At 41.6% G+C, this 19,425-nt stretch overlaps 1 protein-coding gene and 1 non-coding gene across 2 annotated transcripts; one reads left to right on the forward strand and one right to left on the reverse strand.

Annotated features, from left to right (window-relative positions):
- The first annotated feature begins 88 nt into the window (after positions 1-88).
- Positions 89-13,135, forward strand: RAB18 (RAB18, member RAS oncogene family). The gene is made up of 7 exons (XM_015853225.3): positions 89-235; positions 2,504-2,559; positions 7,266-7,327; positions 8,046-8,118; positions 9,721-9,839; positions 9,915-9,981; positions 11,412-13,135. The coding sequence occupies exons 1-7, from the start codon at positions 168-170 to the stop codon at positions 11,585-11,587; spliced, it is 621 nt and encodes a 206-aa protein (XP_015708711.1). The 5' UTR covers positions 89-167; the 3' UTR covers positions 11,588-13,135.
- A 3,467-nt stretch (positions 13,136-16,602) lies between these two features.
- On the reverse strand, positions 16,603-16,676 carry TRNAN-GUU (transfer RNA asparagine (anticodon GUU)). Its single transcript has one exon. It is a non-coding gene; the product is annotated as a tRNA-Asn (tRNA).
- Positions 16,677-19,425: the final 2,749 nt, after the last annotated feature.

A 19,425-nucleotide genomic window follows, 5' to 3' on the forward strand; every position in this document is an offset into this window, starting at 1 on the left:
GGGTTGTTTTCCTCCCGTTCCCCGCTGCCGTCACACCTGCGGCGCATGCGCGGGGCGGCCCGCGAGGGGGCGAGTGCCAAGGGGCGGCGGGGCGCGCATGCGCAGGCGGTGCGGCCGCAGCCTGGGTAGGGAGCGTCTGTGGGTCGGGGCCGGGCAGGGCCGACGGGATGGACGAGGACGTGCTGACCACACTGAAGATTCTCATTATCGGCGAGAGCGGCGTCGGCAAGTCCAGGTGAGGGGCACCGCGACCGGCGGCCTCTCCGCGGCGGAGCGGGGCAGCGCTCGGCCCGGCCTAGGGCCCCGCGGCGCCGCGTCGGACACTCCGCCCCCACCTCCGCCTCTGCGCGGCCTGGGCGCGGCCTGCACGGCCAAGGGGGGAGCTGCCTCAGCCCCTGCGGGCCGGGCTGCTCGGGCTGCCGGCCTGTTCTCTGCTGTGCCGCCCCGGGGGAGAGCGGTGCTGCTGCCTGACACAGGCGGAGGCGCGGCCGAGCCCTGCGGGCTCTGACACGGGGACTCGGGCCTCCTTGTGCCCTCTGAGCCTTTGTCGGCGTGATGGCGTGCTTACTCATCTTCATGTTGCTTTGGGGTCAGGCCTTTCGTGTGCGTGTAGTCTCGCACAGGTCCTAGTGCTGACAGAGGGGCACATAAAGTACATATCGAAGTCGGTCTGCTGCTGACTCTTCTGTAGATGTTATACTGGTGTGCTTTCCCAAGTCCTTTGGGGTTGGTGTTTCTCATTGCTATTGTATCTTTTGTCTAAACTCCCTTCTTTTGTCTTTCATTTTTGATGCCCCATCCTTGGAGGTGTTCAAGACCAGGTTGGACGGGGCCCTGGGCAACCTGATCTATTAAATGTGTATGTTTGGTGGCCCTGCAAGGCAGGGGGGTTGGAACTACATGATCCTTGAGGTCCCTTCCAACCCGGGTCATTCTGTGATCTGTAATTCATATCCCCCCCTGCCTTCTTTTTTTTGATGGTGCCATAGACGTCAATAAAAGAAGTGATTTTTGAATGTAGGTCATCTGGGAACAAAACACACTTCTTATGTTGATTATTGTTATTTCCTTTTTTAATGTGTATAAGCTCAATACCATGGCCTTGAGTAACCCGTAAGTTGCTAATTGGAGAAAAAATAACAACCAACACCCTATTAATTATAAATGTTAGCCACTCCTTGGAGTTAGCTGCTGAATCAACAACTCAGTGTGGTAGGCCTATTATGACAGACATGACTTGAGATTCTCTCAACTAAAAGAAATCTACTTCTTTATATGAGGCCGTGTGACACACGAGTGCATAAACAGGCATTCAGAAATGTATTTCTTCAAAACAAGAAATGGCTGCCCCTTGGCTTGGATGTTTTGGATGCTGAACTTGGGTTGTTCTCACATAGCACGTGGTTGCAGTCCTGACTTCTCATCCAAATGCTGCTCTACACCTGGACACTGTAACAGTGCTGTGCTTTGTAGAAGACATCTCTATATGAAGTAATGGCAAAATGAGAGATTGGCTGAGTTTAACTGGCTTTAACTGAGTTTAACAGGCTTACAAACTGATGTCTTTATTCCAGTAGCAGTATGAAGGTTCCGTATTTGTCCTCCTTTAAGCAGAATTGGTTCTAGTTGTCACTAAAATAGCTGCTCTTAAATAGCATCTCCCAAAAAATAAACAAGGCTTTGTTTTGTTTCCCCAGCCTGGAAATGAACAGAAGCTGTCAGTCATAGGCAGCAGCTGTCTGCCACATGGCGATATTTACTCCCCACAGATGAATAAGGTTACTGACTTAAAAAGAAAAAAAGAAAAAGAAATAGTGTACTAAGAAACTTTGTCTTGCCAAAATATTTACATTTGGTACAAGTGCTGTGGCTTATGGGTACTTCTAGGAAGGACCCTACTACTGTAATGTGGGAGTAAATTTTGCTTGCATCTGGTTTATTGGTAGCAAACAGCTGTGGGTGGGGAGAAATGCTGTATATGTTAAAGCTGTCATATACAGAAATGATACAAAACTGTAAAATGATTTGGAGTTATTTCTGCTGTTCAGTGTCTGTGTCTTTTTGTAATGGGTGCACGCCTAATTCCAGGAAATTCTTAGATAAAAAGCTGACTTGGAATTTTCTTGCCAAGCTTACAGAAATAGTGAGATAACATGAAACTGAAAGAATCTTATGGTCATACTGAGTTCTGAGAAAAGAGGAATACAGGCAGATCACTGACTGTTCAGACAATTGATCTGACAGCTTGAGGGGCAATTCTTTCAGAGACATACTCTGTACTGGGTGTATAGGAAAGGGCTGGGCTCTTCTGACACATCATGGCTGCTGTATTATTTTGTTTCCTTCTTTGTTTTATATTGCAGGGTAAGGATGGAAAAATGAGATGTGCTTTTTTTTAGCTACGTAATCTTACTATTTCTTTTAGATTTATAGGCTTTTGACAAACTGTGGATATGCTGCAATAACTAAGTCTTATTCTTTTTTCTTTTCTTATTCCCATCAGCCTTCTGCTGCGGTTCACAGATGATACATTTGACCCAGAACTTGCAGCAACAATTGGTACGTATGTGCTGATGCTACCTGAGAAAAATTCACGCCAGCTGTAGAATAAAACAGCAGATTGCTTAGACTTGCCAAACCAGCAGTGAAGTTCAGTCATGTCTGTTATTCTGTCAGGAAAGAATGATGTGGGCACAGTTTAGCATGTAGCAGTAATTGGTGTCTTGTCTGTACTGGGATGTGTTTGTCCCCTATGTGGTAAAATATATCCTTGTCTAGGAAAACAGCTGATAAATGTCACCCTTGGTGAAGGTGTAAGTCATGAGTGTGGATAGTGGGAAGCTCTGATTCAACAATCTGCCAATCTTTTCTAGCATTTCAGGCTAAAATGGAATCGTAACAAACACCGTTATGTCTCCTACTGTTTTATTTGCAAAGTAGTTATGAAGATTTTTGGGTAGTCCAGAATTTGTGAGTAATATGATATTTGGGTAGCTTGAGTGTTAAAAATACTTTGGGCACTACTAGGGGATGTCAGCTTTTGCAACTTGGGCAGTACTGGGGTGTGCTAGGCAGCGTGTAGCTTCTGCTTTTCCCATACAGGGAAGAAACTACATGTATTTTGTTTTCTTTTTCTAGTTAATAATCAGTTCCTTGACAGCAAATACTATTGAAAAATATTGAAGAGAGCCATGAAACTGGAGTTGGGGAGCAAAGGATCATGGCTGTGTTGGTATGATGCCTACCAACAGCAAAGTTAATAGTGTTTGTGTGGAATGCAGGATATCCTATGTAGATTGTTGCATCGTGTTCTTAGAAGTTTAATCGTGCTTCCTTTGATGGCCAGCTGTGCCACAATAATAACTGAAGTAATGAAAGAGTAACTTTTCTGTACAATGCATTTCAATTCTAAGACTTTTTTCCTCTGCAGAGTTCTGGCTGAGGGCTCTGATTAGGAACAGCCAAATTTAAGAGAAAAAAAAATCTAGCTTATCTTTCTCTTTGTTTAATAAGTCTTCAATAATGTTAATAAGGCACAGTAACACTTTTCCTGTGGAGCACTGAGAAATGCAGTGATAATGACTTCAAGGCAAGAAAAGGCTTAATAAATAGTATTGCTTCTCTGTGTGGCCTCTGCTGGTTGTGACTGCCACGTGGGAATTGCTGCCCTAAGCACATTAAGGTTGGAGAATAATCATATGCAAAGGCAGTGCACAGGCATGTGTCACTAAGCACTGCTGAGGCTTTCCTAGTAATGTTGTGTAACTTCCTGAGTAGGTGTCAGGGGTGTTTTTCTCCCAGCTGATATTACTGGTGCAGTACTGCCCAGTTAAAACATGCTGACCTCCTCAGGAGTGCAGGGATTGTGGTTTTATCCTGAAGATTTTAAAACCTGAGAAAGAACTGAAATCTACTTACAGATGGAGATGTTTTCAGAGTATCCCGAATTTAACTTCATATATCTGCCTAACAGGGCAATGACAACATTCCAGAGTTGGTATTGGGCTTGTAAATGATAGCTTCCATGTGCCAGCAAGCCTGAATACAGTGCTTCATCACCAAAAGAACAGTTTGAATTTGTCCCAGAAAGGACAAAACGCTCATTTAAGCTGCTTCTGCTTTCTTTGACAAGTGTAGGCCAATGAGAAAATAATTGCTGGGTTGTGCATTGAGGTTGCTCATTAATTTGCTTGTTTTAAATAAAAACAATAGAACTTCAGGTAGGACTTGTGGTATAGCAAATTCCTATGGAGTTTTTTCCCCTATTTAAGTGAAAAGGGAACAGAATCTGGGTTGTACTTGTTTGTTTTCTTCTTTTAAACAACTTAGCTGTGGCATCTCCATTCTTCTGATGAATGTATTACTGGGAGGCTGCCTTTCAGCTCTTTGGACAGAATTTGTTTGTAGAGATGAAGTATTAGGGGATGAATTCTTAGAGAATTGTTTGCTACTACAGGACAAATCCTAGATGTTTGCAAGATGGTGAGATGCCAAAACATTTTGTGAATCTACTTGGATCTTTTCTTGGACTGATTCACTTTGAGTTTGGGGCTGGAAGTCTTTTCTCTTGGGACTCCAGAGCACTGTGCGTTTCCAAAATGTGTGGATAGACTACAAAATGTTATCTTTAATGTCATCTGCTTACGGACTGCTGAGTTTAGTGAGGTGTCTTTAGCTTTTACTTAGAATAAGAAGTGAAGAGAGATTACTGGGTAAAGGCTTGGCTGTAGCAAGACTGGTCTCTCTCCTGTTGAGACACAAGCAGAAGTGATCTTTGTGTCTTGCACAAACCTACAGCTACTGGGTCCAATATAAACTTCAAAGCATTTGTTTGCAGGGTTTTAGTGGCTTCAGTAGCTTCTGCAGGACTAACCATGTCTTATTCTTCCTACCAGATCGTCATCCTCCTTGTGTTCTATTGAGGCAAGCTTGTCGCAGGGCTTCATCTCGTGGATCAGACTGTACCCCACTATTTTCTGTTGTCCTCACTGCTTTTTGCCTATCTCCTCTTGCTTTATCTTTGTATGAGAGATTCTAGATAAACTTGAAATGCAATCACTTATTTCATAAGTGAAGCAATGTATTGCATACATCTCTCTTAGCTTTGTGGCCTTCCTTGCACTTGGAGTCCTGCAGCTCCCAGCTGCCTGGCTTCTCAGTTACCTTTAGCACAGATAACACACTCCAGCTGACTGCACTTGGTACAAATACGATATGACATGGTGGACTAAGAGCAGTGGCAGCATGAAGGGGACAGAGCTATTTCTTGCAGACTGTAAGTCTGTTGGTGTGTAGTGCTGGCTCCTTTTGGCTTGGGCAGTATATGCCTCCACGCCCGAGTACAGTATAGGACCATGCTCCCTTGGTTTTGGCTGCCTCCTACAGCGTGGTGAAAAGCACTGTCAGCTTTATGGTGTCAGGGTGAGAAATGTCAACTCATCTTGTAAGCTTAGAACTGATGTCACAGAATTTCACTGAATTATGTACAGAACATAAATGCACTGCTGTGCTCTTTGACAATTTTCTAGAGGACTAAAGTTTTCTTCTTGCTCTTATATCATTTAAAAAAATATTTCCTTGTCTTGCTTTTATAGAATATTTGATGTGTCTTAATCACTTGAAAAGATACATTTTAGCGTGCTTTTTTCTTTTAGCAATCAGTCTGTAATACTTGAGGCTTATTCACTATTGTAATTTCTTAACTTAAAATTTGCACAAGCAATTTATATAAACATTACCTCCTGATCTTAAGCTTATCAGTAAGGCTTGCTTAAAGGTGCACGTGCACTTTCCATTAACTGAAAATTACAGAACAGAGATGACATTTGGTCTGTGAAGTTAATGGCAGCACAATAACCTGGCTTTGAAACACAGTTGATGCTCTAAAGGGGAAAAAAGTCCTTGAAACTGCTTTGATGTGCTTTGGATTTATGTGAAGTATCCCATAGACTCATAACACCTACAGCTGTAGATTTTAATATCAGATTGGTGGGTAAATCTGTACTGTGAGCAGTCAGATGTTCTAGCTGAGCAATGGTGATTTTCACAGTTCGGGGAAAGAAATACAGCATTGCTGTGGAGGAGGAGATTCCGTTAGTGTGAAAGTTCCTGCTGAATGCCAAAAAAATGTTGGGACTGGATGTTCTTTAGGACCGAGTTGTGGCAACCTGCTATCAGAGCAGCCTGCTGTGAACTAAGGTCTAAGAGCTGGTGTTTAAAAGGTGAAAAGCTAGTGGTGGTGCTTCTGTTCTGTGATCTGTACAATAATGTGCCATGCTTGTGAGTGGCATGAAGCTTTATATTACTGCTTAGTTGGGGATTAAGAGTCTTTGCCTCTGGAAAATGACGTTGTTATACTTCATTTCAGGGCTATTGGCTGATGGGGGGGGGACGGGAGGAGGGGGTGAGCAAAATGAAGCATAATTGTACCCGACCTCTCCCTCACTTGTATTGCTGTAGCCTTTAGCTTTGTCCTCCTGCTGCTGTGTAGCTTTCCTTGGGGAAGTGATAGGCTCTGAATTCCATTGTTTTTGGTTTTTTTTTTTTTAAAATCCTGATGTTGAAGTTGATTATTCTTATTGACAGTAGAGCTGCTACCATGATGTCTGTCTGTATCTCCATCGTTGCATGCAGTACTTGTGTGTTCCTAATGCTGCTGGAGTCCTTATAAGAGACATACCGCATGTTCAGATAACCTGGAGCTTATTTGATGTGCTCATTAGAGCAATTAGTGTCATCTGACATTATTTCTCATAGGGTAGATGTCATGTATTAGATCAGTCCCTGTCTATCCCAGTCTGCCTCTGGCTGACCACGCTGATGTGACTTGGTCAGGTTGTTAGAAATGAGCTTATTTGCTCTGTTTCACTGCCTTGCTGCAGCTTCCTTGTTTGTTTTGTAAGGATGTTGTTCAAGAGCAGTGATGTGCTCATGGACATGTCTTTGAGTGATGAATTGAAAGTTGACCCATTTGAATTCAAACTAGAATGCTTGGTATGGGAAGTGCACTTTAGTGTTGGAAAATTATTTTCCCCCCTCATTTCCATATTTGAGATAATGGTCTAAGATGTCATTAGGTTTTTACGAAAGCCGTTCAATAAAAACCTTATGAACTTTGAGAGTGAGGTGTGGGAGTAACCAATAGAACTTATTACTGCTATCCAAGTACACCTTGTTTTCTGAGTTTGATTTTTTTTTCTTATTTTCCATTTCCAAAATGTGGAGTTTATATTTGAAGGTATAACATATTTTTTTTTCTTCTCCAGGTGTAGACTTCAAGGTGAAAACTATTTCAGTTGATGGAAACAAAGCTAAACTAGCAATATGGGTAAGTCTTGCCTTGTTCTTAATTCATTGCTTTGTTTTGGGAATGGTAATGGATTGTATGATACAAAATTGTATTACATCATTTTATGTTAAATAGAATGGTAACTGGGAGGAGTTGGGGGTTTTAGTACCTAAAGTTGCTTACGTTTTTGATATGTGTAGTTGCAGCATGTATACTGCTCCTGTAAATAAAATTATACTCTGAACTTTGACAGGGAATGAACAGTTTTAATAGCCGATGGGCTTTTCTTGTTCTCTTTGCTTAGCTGTTGACACTTCAAATTTGAGGATGTGAAGCTGGATTTGCTTTAAAACATATGGGCTTCTTCCAGCTCTGTCATGGGATGTCAAATTGCATTTCCCTGGGTCTTTGGACTGAGGTGTTAGAAGTGAGGAACATACGTCTACCACAGATTTTGGTGCTTGTTATAAGATCTTAGTGTTACAGCTGTGTTTCTGGCTGGCTGATGCCCTGCTAACTAGAACAAATGCTACAGCAGAGATAATCTAGTTGTTCTCTAATCCAGTTATTCACTGCACTTAAGAATTTAAATGTCTCAGAGTTAATGTGAGTGAAACAAACAAGCAGTTGTAAATTCAGATTGTTGCATATGCTAAATTACTTTGAGTCGTAAGTTGTGTATTCTGTTGGATACCTAAGAGCTAAAATAGATTTTGCTCAAATTCTGAATAACAGAACTTTCTGGATGGCTTTTTAGGATACTGCGGGTCAGGAGCGGTTCAGAACACTAACACCCAGCTACTATAGAGGTGCACAGGGTGTTATTCTAGGTAAGTACAGCTTTGCGTGCAATTTTTGAATAAGTTGATGGTTTTCTCATGCATTGAAATACCAACTCACTTCACCTTTCCGTACTCTCTGATTGATGTTGAAGGTTTTTGTGCCTGTTTATGGAAAAGATCCTGTACTAAAAGATATTGAGTTTTATGTCTGGCTACAGTATTGGCTGTCTCATGGGTCTGAGAAACATGGATTGTGCATGAGCTTAAAATCTGCTGCTTCTTAAATGGATATCTTAGAGCTCTTTAAAGCTTTTGTGACTGGAGAGGTTCTTGACTAAACTCTTCAGTTATTGTCTCCAGTCCAACTGATTAATTTGGAATAACCTGTCATGAGATTTCCTGGTAGGTTTTGTTTTGTAGATCCTGTTTTCCAAGTTCTGTTATGTTCCCAATATAGGAAGACACTGTCAAAGCATGTCTTAAGTTTCTTAGTTGTTGCCACTGAACTTAATACTTAGTATCAAAAGCCCTAAGAGTAAGAAAGTGCCATTTGGAGCTAGAAAGTTCTGTTGGGATTAGCTCTCTGACTTTTAAAAATAATCCCCTACTAGTTCTTTGTTGAACAGCTTTCTAGAAATCAGACTGTTTTTGCAAGTATAACTGTTGGTTTGAGTGAAACCAGCTGTTAATACTTATCTACATATGGGGTGGAGAACGAAGAAAAAAGATTTTTCAGAGCTTGAAGAAGTTATTATTAGGTAGTCATTGGCTATTGAAATTTAGATCTAAGAAGTGTAACTGTTAGTGTGTCTTATTACTTGTACCACGTATGAAATGCTAAGTAAAATGGAATGCTGACATGCTGAGGATTTAGTTGTCAGTTTATTTTCTTAGCTAAAAATGAAGAGTGACTGAAGAAATTGTGGCTGTTTGGTCTAGGGGAGGCTGAAGGGAGACCTCATTAATCTCTACAGCTACCAGAGGGGAGGCTGCAGCATGGAGGATGTTGGTTTCAGGTGACTTAGAGTGCAAGGGAGCAGTCTCAAATAATGCTGGGGGATGTGGTTAGATTGGATATTAAGAAGAATTTATTCATAGAAAGGGTGATAAATGGACTGCCCAGGGGCTGCCTTCCCAGCCCTGGAAGTACTTTAAATGTGTGGGCATGGCATTATGGCATGTAGTTTAGTGGTGAGACTTGGGAGGTCATTTTGATGGTTGGGCATGATGATTTCAAAGGTCTTGTTCCAACCCAGATGATTCTACAATTCTGTGAGCACCGCAGCAGTGCAGTATAAGTAACGCTCTTAGCAATCACAAGTGAGATGCTCGGTGCAGAAGGTCGTGACATCCTCTAGGTGTATCTTCTGTAATGATGTAAGTGTCCTGTATCTGTGGTTTGCAAACACGGAATTCTTTGAAGAATAGTAGTCTCTATCCTGTAAACCAGGATGTCAAAACATAACTGAATCTTAGGGATGCTCTGCATTTGTGTCATCAATAATTGGAGCTGGTGAATGAAGTGTAAACTGGACTCCTTGGGGTTTCTTTGGTTTTCTAATTCAAAAAAATATAATTTTTGCTCCTGTTCTAATGTAGGGTGTCTTTCTTAGAAAAAATCTGTGGAATAATATTACTTATATCTTTCAGTTTATGATGTTACAAGAAGAGATACTTTTGTCAAGCTGGATAACTGGTTAAATGAACTGGAAACGTACTGCACAAGGAATGACATAGTGAAAATGCTGGTTGGAAACAAGATTGATAAGGTAAACTTGGTTCAACTGCAATGGATGTTCTGCTAGTGTATTTTGCTAATAATACATATTAATACTTTCTTGTAGGAAAACCGTGAAGTTGACAGAAACGAAGGTCTCAAATTTGCAAGAAAACATTCCATGTTGTTCATAGGTACGTTACAGATACTTGCAGAGATTTTACTTGAGTTTTTATTACATGATGGAAGGTACCACTTCTGTAGGACTGATTTTTTTATACAAATTAGCAATGTTTCTCAGCTGCAGTAGGTGCAAAGATAAGTTAACAGCCATCTTCTTTAAATCTGTCTCTAAAAGTGTCCAGTGGCCCATCTTAACTGTGAGTTATACTTGAAAGCTCAGTAAGAATTAAGGGTGGAATACAGGGTTGGCTGTAGTTTGACAGAAACTGTTTTTGCTTTGAGGTTCTGCCTAATTTCTTATAATTGTTAGGTTTTTGTCCTTTTAGTCCAGACCTGCTGCTGTGTTACAAACAGGAGCAAAATGAGTCAGGGAAAACTGGTACTCTGGTACTAATAGCCAGTTTTCAGTATAGCAAAATAGCTGGTACTCGACAAACCTACAGTAGAGCTAGAATGTAAAAAGAAGTGGGAATATAGTTAACTTGTAAATGGTGGGTAGGATGGAATAGTGACCCTCCTGATTGGAGGAAAAATGTTGGTCTTATTTTGCTGTGAATGAAATGGGTCTAAAATAAAATTGATTCTTTATGCACGAGTTTGTTAATCCTTTCATGTGAGGATCAGCAAGAAGTACTTAATAGGATGGCTCAAGTAACAAAGCAGTTCAGTGACGTGCTGTGTGTTCCTCTGTCTTCCTGGCATGGATGTGTTCCTCATCTGTAACTAATAACACGTTTTTGCCTAGCAGTTTGCAGTGTTTTTTGGCTTTAGAGTCAGGTGTGGAAATGGAAGAAGCTCAGAACTGAGGTGCAAGCTGTTACGTGTATGGAATATAAAAGGAAGGAAGCATGAAACAATATGTGTGTTTGTGCGTGAGCAATTATCTATGTTACTGTACAGAAGAACAGGGAGAGCCGTAGTGGAACTGAACAGTTACAAATGGTTTCTGCTCTCAGAATACACCCAGTGGGCAGTGTTTTCTGCTTTTGATGAAAGACATTCCTGAATGAGATTATCAAGAACTCTGATCAATGCAGAAGAAATGAGAGCCCTGTTCAGTTTTTAACGGAATGGTTTTATCATGGAGGTTGACCCAGAAACCTGCAGTATGGAGTCCTTCCCTTCTAATGATAGTAGTACTACAGTTCTGGCAGCAGGCAAATTTTCCAGGCTTTCTTTTTACTGAACCGCTTTCCACAGCAAAAATAAACTTTAAGTCTCCATATATTCTAGTGACATTCAACCTAAAAGCTCTCTTAATAAAGCAGCAACTAGTGGAAACAAAAATCTATGTACCTGCTGATTCTGATGCTGCTGCATGTTGTAGAACGTGTTGCAGAAGTTGTAAATCTAGGTGACAGGTTAAGAATTTTCTGAAAGTAGCACTAAACAAATTATTGGAAGCTATGCTAACATTGGACTTTTTGTATTGCTTTTCCAGAGGCAAGTGCAAAAACATGTGATGGTGTACAGTGTGCCTTTGAAGAACTTGTTGAAAAAATCATTCAGACTCCTGGACTGTGGGAGAGTGAGAGCCAAAACAAAGGTGTAAAATTATCAAACAAGGAAGAAGGACATGGAGGAGGCGCATGTGGTGGATATTGTTCTATGTTATAAACTTTGGGAGGCTTATTCTTTGCATATTTAAACAGATAGTGACATCTTTCTGTAAATAAATCCATTAAATGCTATTTTTAGGGACCTTGCAGTTTGCACATACTTGTTTTGTATCATGGCAGTGAACACTTGTAGGAAAAATGTTCTGCAGCTTTCCCAGTTTGAGAATGTTATGGTAAGCATGCCCAATTTGCCATCTTCAGGTTTTTATACAGTAGCATAAATAATGTGCAGGAACAAATGCACTAAAAGTTTTATGACTGTATACATCCATCATGTAAGTATTCTAAACAAATCCATCTAACACATGCACATTACTACATTGTCTGCTTTCTGTCTCATTTTTAAATACTCTCGAAATTACAGAACTACGTAATGTACACAGACCTTGAAAACAGTGTAAGCTACAAATGTTACATTTCATCTCTTCTAGTGGATGCTTTTTTGATATTAAAAAAACCCAACACTATTATACAGTTCTTAGATAAATGCTGAATTTTTATTTCAGCTGAGCTGTTCAAAATGCAAATTGGCACAGGCCATAATTGTTATCAGCACCTTCTGGAAGAGATGCCTTGAAAGCTTCCTTTGCAAAGTTGAGGGATGCCCTTTTTTCTTTTTAATCATCACTTCAGTCAATGGCTTAACTGGAGTTTTAATCCTGTGATATTTATATATTAAATTTGTGGTACTCTTGCACTCTAGGTTTTATGATGCAGTCTACTCTAGGCCTGCTGTAGGAAGTCTTCATTTTTGGCAAGGAGTCTAAGTGACATCTATGTTCTTCCATTGTAAATCAGTTTGCCACTTTTCAGTACAGATGCCTCATTTTCTTTAATGTTTATTACTATCTCAAACCGTAGCTCACTATGGCTGTGAAGATCTGTATTATGTCTGCTTTGTGTGGCTACCTGTTTGGAAATACAACTTCCTCTCACAGACACTAAATGAGAAGCTCTGGGGCTACTGTATGGAAAATACTATTACAATGAGTAACTTGAATTAACTGTATCAAAGCCAATGGTTTGTTTCAGAAGACTTGTATAGACTAATAAATTTTTTTTTCCACAGTATTCAACTTTTCTAACCTCTTTCTATTGTAGAGTTGTATATTTTCTAGCGCATGCGATTTAAACAAGGTCATTTCTTACAGAGAAATTATTTCTGATTTGTGAAGGACAAGACAAGGATGCTGTGTTGATTTTTATTTTTTTAATATCACTATAGTGCAATCAGTAACGGAACTCTTGGGCAACTTCTTGTAAATACAGTGAATGACTGCCTTTTCTTACTGCAAGGTTTTGTGTACATGTCAGCGTACATGATCTGTATTTTGCAGCGGATCTTGGCTGCTTCTGTTAAAATACACTTTTCTTCACATGGAAACTGCTTTCTATTCTGTTTTACACTTGCTTGAAGACAATATCAAACTTTGGAGACTTAACCACGCTAGTTGTTTTTACCAAATATTGTATCTATAGTATCGTTGATGTAGTAGGATAATTTAAATATGTAAATGTAATTGTTATTAAATACACATACATATTATATCGAAGTGTTAGATTTGTATTACTGTTTCATGATGCAGAATGTGGGCTGAGCAAATCTTACTGTTTGTGTTGAGGTCGCTGGTTCTTGTTTTGAGTAGGTTAGTATCAGTGGAGACCTGTAGAAGCATTAAAGCTCTGAATAACTTATTTTGGTATAATTTCACTAATATCGGGCAAATGTTGTAATGCAGGCAGAGGCCTGTAGTACTTCCTTACCTGTTTTTCCATCTGGTTTGGGTGCGTCTTTATATCAGGAAGGGACTTAATTTTTATTTTTTCAAAAAGATCCTTTTATCGCAGGCCCGGGATTCATCTTTTATTCTGATTCTGCCTAATCTGACAGCTTCTCTTCCCCAAGGGGCAGGAACTGCAGGGTACTCTGAATAGTGCCATTGTTCTGCAGAAGAATGAAGTCATTTGCTTCTGTCCCTGGAAAACTGGAGATGGGGCGACGGGAGAGAGTAGTGTTCTGAAATAGCATGCTTAGCTTAGCAAGACTCAGAGCTGTCCTTCCTTTTTTTTTGGGGGGGGGGGAGGGGGTAGATTTTCTTCTTTTAAGTGTGTTTAGATACGTCCCTAAGGGAATGGCTTTTTCTGGAGTCTCACTTCTTCCCCCATTCCTCTGTTAGGAAGCTGCCCACTGGAGGGTGGGTTCCTGTGCTTCCCCTGTGTTGGAGCACACTTAGTGTCATGGGTTCTCCCTCTGCTATTTCTTTTGTTTCAGCCTTTTTTTAATTTTAATTTTGTGGTTGCCATCTTCCAAATTTTTCCATACCTTCATTGTTTCCTCGTTGCAGGTGAGCATTATACCAACACTTTTCCAAGTGCACTGTCACTGTTAGACATGGTTGCACATTACAGCCAAAAACTACTCTGGGATATATCATGATTTCTCTCTCACTTATTTAAGGCTGAACTGCTTTTAAAAGCATATGAAACAGATCATTCAGTCTACTTTAACGGGTAGCTGAGGGATAAAGGGGATGATAATTATTAATTTTCATGAGGTAATGACAACTCTTTTCTTCTTCAAATGAGTGGTCATGTGTTGGAACGGGCTGCCCAGGGAGGTGGTGGAGTCGCTGTCCCTGGAGGTGTTGAAGAAACATTTAGAGGTTGTACTGAGGGACATGGTTTAGTGGGAAATATTGGTGACAGGTGGATGGTTGGACTAAATGGTCTTGGAGGTCTTTTCCAGCCTTGGTGATTCTGTGAATGTCCTCTTCCATGGGCAGATAGTTTTACAAGCAAATGCTGAACCGCAGTGAGATAACTGGGAAATCTTATGTGATCATGGAAGAGAATTAAGCCTTGTGTTCAGTTATTTTGTTTTCAGTGTTGAAAACATCAAGCAGTAGTTAGGTGCCGATGGCTGGCAGTGTTTGTCTGTAGCCTCTGGAAGCCTGGAAGAATATAGCGGAGCAGATTGATCATCTTGAATTTACACTTCAGGATACTTCTGTTATTGTTTTGTCTTGGATGCCTTCCTTTGCTTTTTTAATATATTAAAAAGGGAAGATGATGGGACAGGCTTTCGGTGCAGGCTTCAAGATGCTCTTTTTATTGGTCTACTGTTTCTGCTGGAAGGGCTTTTATCCAAAGGACAGAGTCACTTTTCCCTGTTCTCCTGCTGCAGTAATGAGATCAGCAGCTGGCCTGAACTAAGCCTTAACAAAATGAAAATGTCAGTTCAGTAAATCCCTGAACAATGCCATCAACTGTCTCACTGACCTTGGCAGCGCTTCAGGAAGCAGCAGTGGTCTCGATGTTGTTATGTACGGCAGTGGCAACTCCTCTGTGTGCTTTGTTTTGTTTTCCTTGTCTGACAGTTGCCTGAAGGATGCACAGTGGATTGCAACAGTTCTTTTAATATTGGCCAGTAGTTTTGTGTAGTTTAAAAATCCAGTGTTTTGAGGCTGAACTGGATGTGGTTTACTTTTTTTTTCCTTAAACACTTGCAGCACGTGGCCAAGCTGTGTTATGATCACAACAAGTTACTGCTGGTTACCTGCTGGAGGGTTGGTGAAGTGCTCAGGGCACCGCATTCACCCCATCATGTTATCTTATTCAAAGCTCCTGTCATAAATTCCAGTGTCTCCTGCCTCCTTGATGAAGCAGCATTAGGATGTGCAGGGCTTTCTCATGTTGCCAGATACATCATTGCATGGTTTATATAGTTGAACCTTAAAGGCAAAATATAAGGTGCATTTTGTGGTAATTTTCCAACAGTGTTAGATATTTGGTGTGGGGGGAAGAGAAGCACTATGTTAATGCTATATTAAAACTCAGGTTCTGCAAGGTTTCCACTCACCTCACTTGTGAGTATCTGTGGCACCTTAGTTATACATCTGAGGGCTGTATGTAGGCATTGAATGGTGAAGCCATGTTTCCAAGCTGCTGCGTGCCTACCTTCCATGGCTGATGTCAGTGCAAGAGTAAAAAGCTCTGACCTTGTGCTTGTGCCAGAGTAACATCTGGTCCTTTAAGTTACAATAGTCCTGGAGATTAACTACTGAAGTTTTCTCGTAGTGTTGGATTCTGCAGCATCTATGCATATAAATAATACAAAATTCCTAGTGATGTTCCAGAACTCTTGGGCTCCAATTCTGTTATCTTACAAGCTCCAAAAAACACAGAAGAACCTGTAATTAGAAACTATTCTAGTGAAATGATCAGCTCTGGGTTTACTTGGCTCTGGAAATGCCTTCTAGTTGGATCTTTTCAGTAGGAGTTCTTGATTCCCTCATTTTAATGTCTGTCAGGCTGGGCTTTCTGCTAGGATGAAGCTATTGCGATGTTGGTGAGAGCATCAGCCTTATCCTTTAACATGAGCTTTCTAGGGTTAGGACCAAAGCTATAAAGCAGAGTTCAGGAAACAAAGTGAGCAATAGTCCAAGGCATGGACTAATGTGAAGGCATTTATCATATTTTTATAACATATAAATATTTGTATGTATAATCTCTGAACTTTATCCCCAAACACAATGGGTTACTGTAATTCAGGGTGGGTGCCACGCAGCCTGCAGCCTGGTTTCATCCAGAATGAGATTGCCTTGCCTCCAGGACAAGAGTGGGCTTTGTGTACTGACAGTGCCTGAGCTTGGTACGAGGACAAAACTGAAGTTCCTGGTCAAGTGCGTAGTCGGAGTGCCAGAAGATGGAGACCACGTCTGCCTCGATGTGGTTTGACTAAGAACTTTTTCCTGATGCGTATCCTTGATGAGGCTGGTGTAGGTCTGGGTCCAACTGATCCAACCTTCTTGTGCCAAGAGTATCTTGTCCTGTCACTGGGCACTGCTCAAAGCAGCTCTTTGCTCTCTCCTGTCTGGTGTTTATACGCATTCACAAGCTCCCTGCAGGCTGCCTGAGTGTTGTATAGAGGGGAAGGATCACGTTCCGTGCCCTGCTATAACTCCTAACGCAGCCCAGGACACTCATTCCCGTTGGGCTTTAAAAAGGATCCTCCGTCCCTGGGTGGGCTCGAACCACCATCCTTTCGGTTAACAGCCGAACGCGCTAACCCATTGCGCCACAGAGACTTGTGCAGATGGTGAGAGAACAATATTCCTGACTGCATCTGCATCAGCTGCTGAAGGTGGAGCTGTGTGTGTTGTGAGCATCGATCGCAGCCCACCATGTACCTGCACTGAGCTGGAGGGGTCTGCTTAGCAGAATAACACAGCAGATGTAAAGAAATCTGCTGCTGCCCACTGCGGGATGCAAAAGATGAGTTTCATTTGGAGAAGCAGCTTATGTTGCTCAGGAGGGGAGGGATTGAGATGCTGTTCGGCCATGCTCGGATCTCAGAGGTGGGTGAGCTATACCCTTCCTCTAAGCCAAAGCTGCAGAGCAGCCCAGCAGCGCAGTGCTTGCTGTGTGTATGGGCACTGCTGTGAGAGCCCTGACAACCTGCGCAGCTCTGAGCTTTAATGCAGTTAAAGGCATCTATGTACTCATTGGAGCACGGGCTGAGAGACGGCCGTGATGGTGACCCCAGGTGTGTCACTGTGTCTGGGGACTGGAGGTTGGGCATGTTGGCTGGCTGGAAGGTAAAGTGAAGATCTCAAGGTTGAAATTACATTTTATTTATTTATTTATTTATTTGTGTGCTACCTCAAACCACAAATTAAGATCTGGTTTCTTGTGGGTATGTTCCTCCAGCCAGGAAAGGGCAGGGTCTTTCACTATCTATTTCCCTGTAAGATTGCACTTCCAAATACTCCTGACAGCATTGTTGGCTAAATCCTCCTGTATCTTAACTGCATGAGCATAGCAAGGCGTGTAGCTAATTGTGTTAGAATGATTTTGAGTAATTTGCATTTGGAGGGTTAGGAGACACTAGGTAAGAGAAATGGCATGGGGCACAGCTGCAGGTTCTGCTTTCATCCTGAGGTGGAATTGGAGGACAGCTGAGTCCCATGGGCCTGAGCTCCAATGCAGCAGAGTCAGTGTAGGGAGGGGGGTGGAAAAAAAACTGGAGAGCTGAACTTAGTATAGAGCCTTCTGTGTTTTTAGGTAAGTGTTAATAATGGTCTTTCCAATGGTTTCCATGATAATCTGTTGGAGCACTAACAGCATTCAAGCTTTGGCAGTAATGTTTGAACTAAGAAATTATGGGTTTTCAAGACTCTGCAGGCATTACTCATACGGTCTTTTCTGTAACTTAGAGTTTGAGACAAAGCTTGGAGGAGAGAGAAGGCGTTAAATTAACAGGTTGAGCTGGAAGAGCCAAGTGTTCAAGCAGGGAGGTCCTTTCTCAGCTCTGTGGAAAGGCTGCAGTCATGTTGTTGGTGCGGTGCATTGCTTTTTCTGGGTGTGAACAAATGTGTGATGAAATATGATGGGAAAGCTAACAGGTTTCTTTAGACCAAGCCAGAGGGTGAGTTCAAGCATAGGAATATGTTGCTTGCCTCTCTTTGTCCTTTAAACAGAAAGAAAAAGCCATCTTTTCATGCTCAGTTTTCCCTCCTTTCAGTATCTATAGGGGGCTATAAGAAAAAAGGGGGCAGATTCTTTAGTGGGGTGTGTTGTGTCAGGACAGAGGGAAACGTTTCAAACTGAAAGAGGGGAGACTTAGACTGGATATAAGGAAGATGTTTCTTACACTAAGGGTGGGGAGGCACTGCCACAGGTTGGTACTCCATCCCTGGAGACACCCAAGGTCAGGCTGGACGGGGCTCTGATCCAGTGTGGGTGTCCCTGTTCATTGCAGGGGAGTTTGACCCCGTGATATTTAGGGGTCCTTTCCAAATCAAATGATTCTATTATATTATAATCTACATATATATTTTTGCTTCCATAAATGACCTCTTCCACTGTTTTTTGGAACCTTACCAGGGGGTGCTTTTCCTCCTGCTTGGCTTTATCTTCTTTAATTTCTTTCACTGGGTCTGCTGCTGACAGCAGCATTGCAGGTGATGCATCCATGCTGAACGGAACCAGGCTGAAGGCTGCCTTGTTCATGGCATGTAAAAATGAAAAAAGCAATTAAATTTCTTGCTTGGCTGGAAAGTTGCTCATTGCAAAGTGATGCCTTTTTAATATTTTCTGCTTTTTAGGATAAATACAGTGCAGAACTAGGACTGCAAACTCACTCTGAGCACTTGTATGGCATAACCAATATGGGGAAGTGAGGGAGCAACTTCAGAAGAGGAACAAAGGAAGAGAAGTAGCCCTGTGAGGTTAAAGATGCTGTCTATCTCTCTGCCTCTATCAACCCCAAACTGGCTGCAATACAAACTGTCAGCAAAGCCCATTTGTAGGAGGTCTGTGCCATTGCTCAAATGCATGTAAGCACTAGAAGAAAAATAACAGCAAATCATGTGTAAAATGCATTTAAGCTGCGAATTTGTGTTCTCATTTTCTATGTCCTCTGCCTCCCGCACAGACTTTCCTGTAGGCTTTGCCTTAGTTAGAGGAGTTATCACCAAGCAGAACTCTCCTCAAGAGCTTCTATCTTTAAAACAACCCATTGAAATATTCCCCTTTTCCTTGTGTGTGACTGACTTTTATGAACTCCTGTTGAATCTCCTAATCCCGTTCTGGTCTTTTGGTGCAATTTACTTTTATCCCAAAGCTCAGCTCTCCAAATTTGCCAAAGAAAACACTGGGCACCACAGAAAGACCGGCTTAAGTGGAGCTGCTTGGGGGAGCTGGTAGGGAAGTTTAAAAAGACAAAAGTCAATGTGTTTTTCATATCTTTATATATATAAAATCTTTCCTTTATGCTCCGATTAGGGACTAAGTGGACCCTTGAAACCACAGCCTCTTTCCTAACTGAAATTTTAT

The sequence above is a fragment of the Coturnix japonica genome, chromosome 2 (genome assembly GCF_054131305.1).
Source record: "Coturnix japonica strain WE chromosome 2, WE-NBRP24, whole genome shotgun sequence".
In the NCBI taxonomy this organism is placed as follows: Eukaryota; Metazoa; Chordata; class Aves; order Galliformes; family Phasianidae; genus Coturnix; species Coturnix japonica.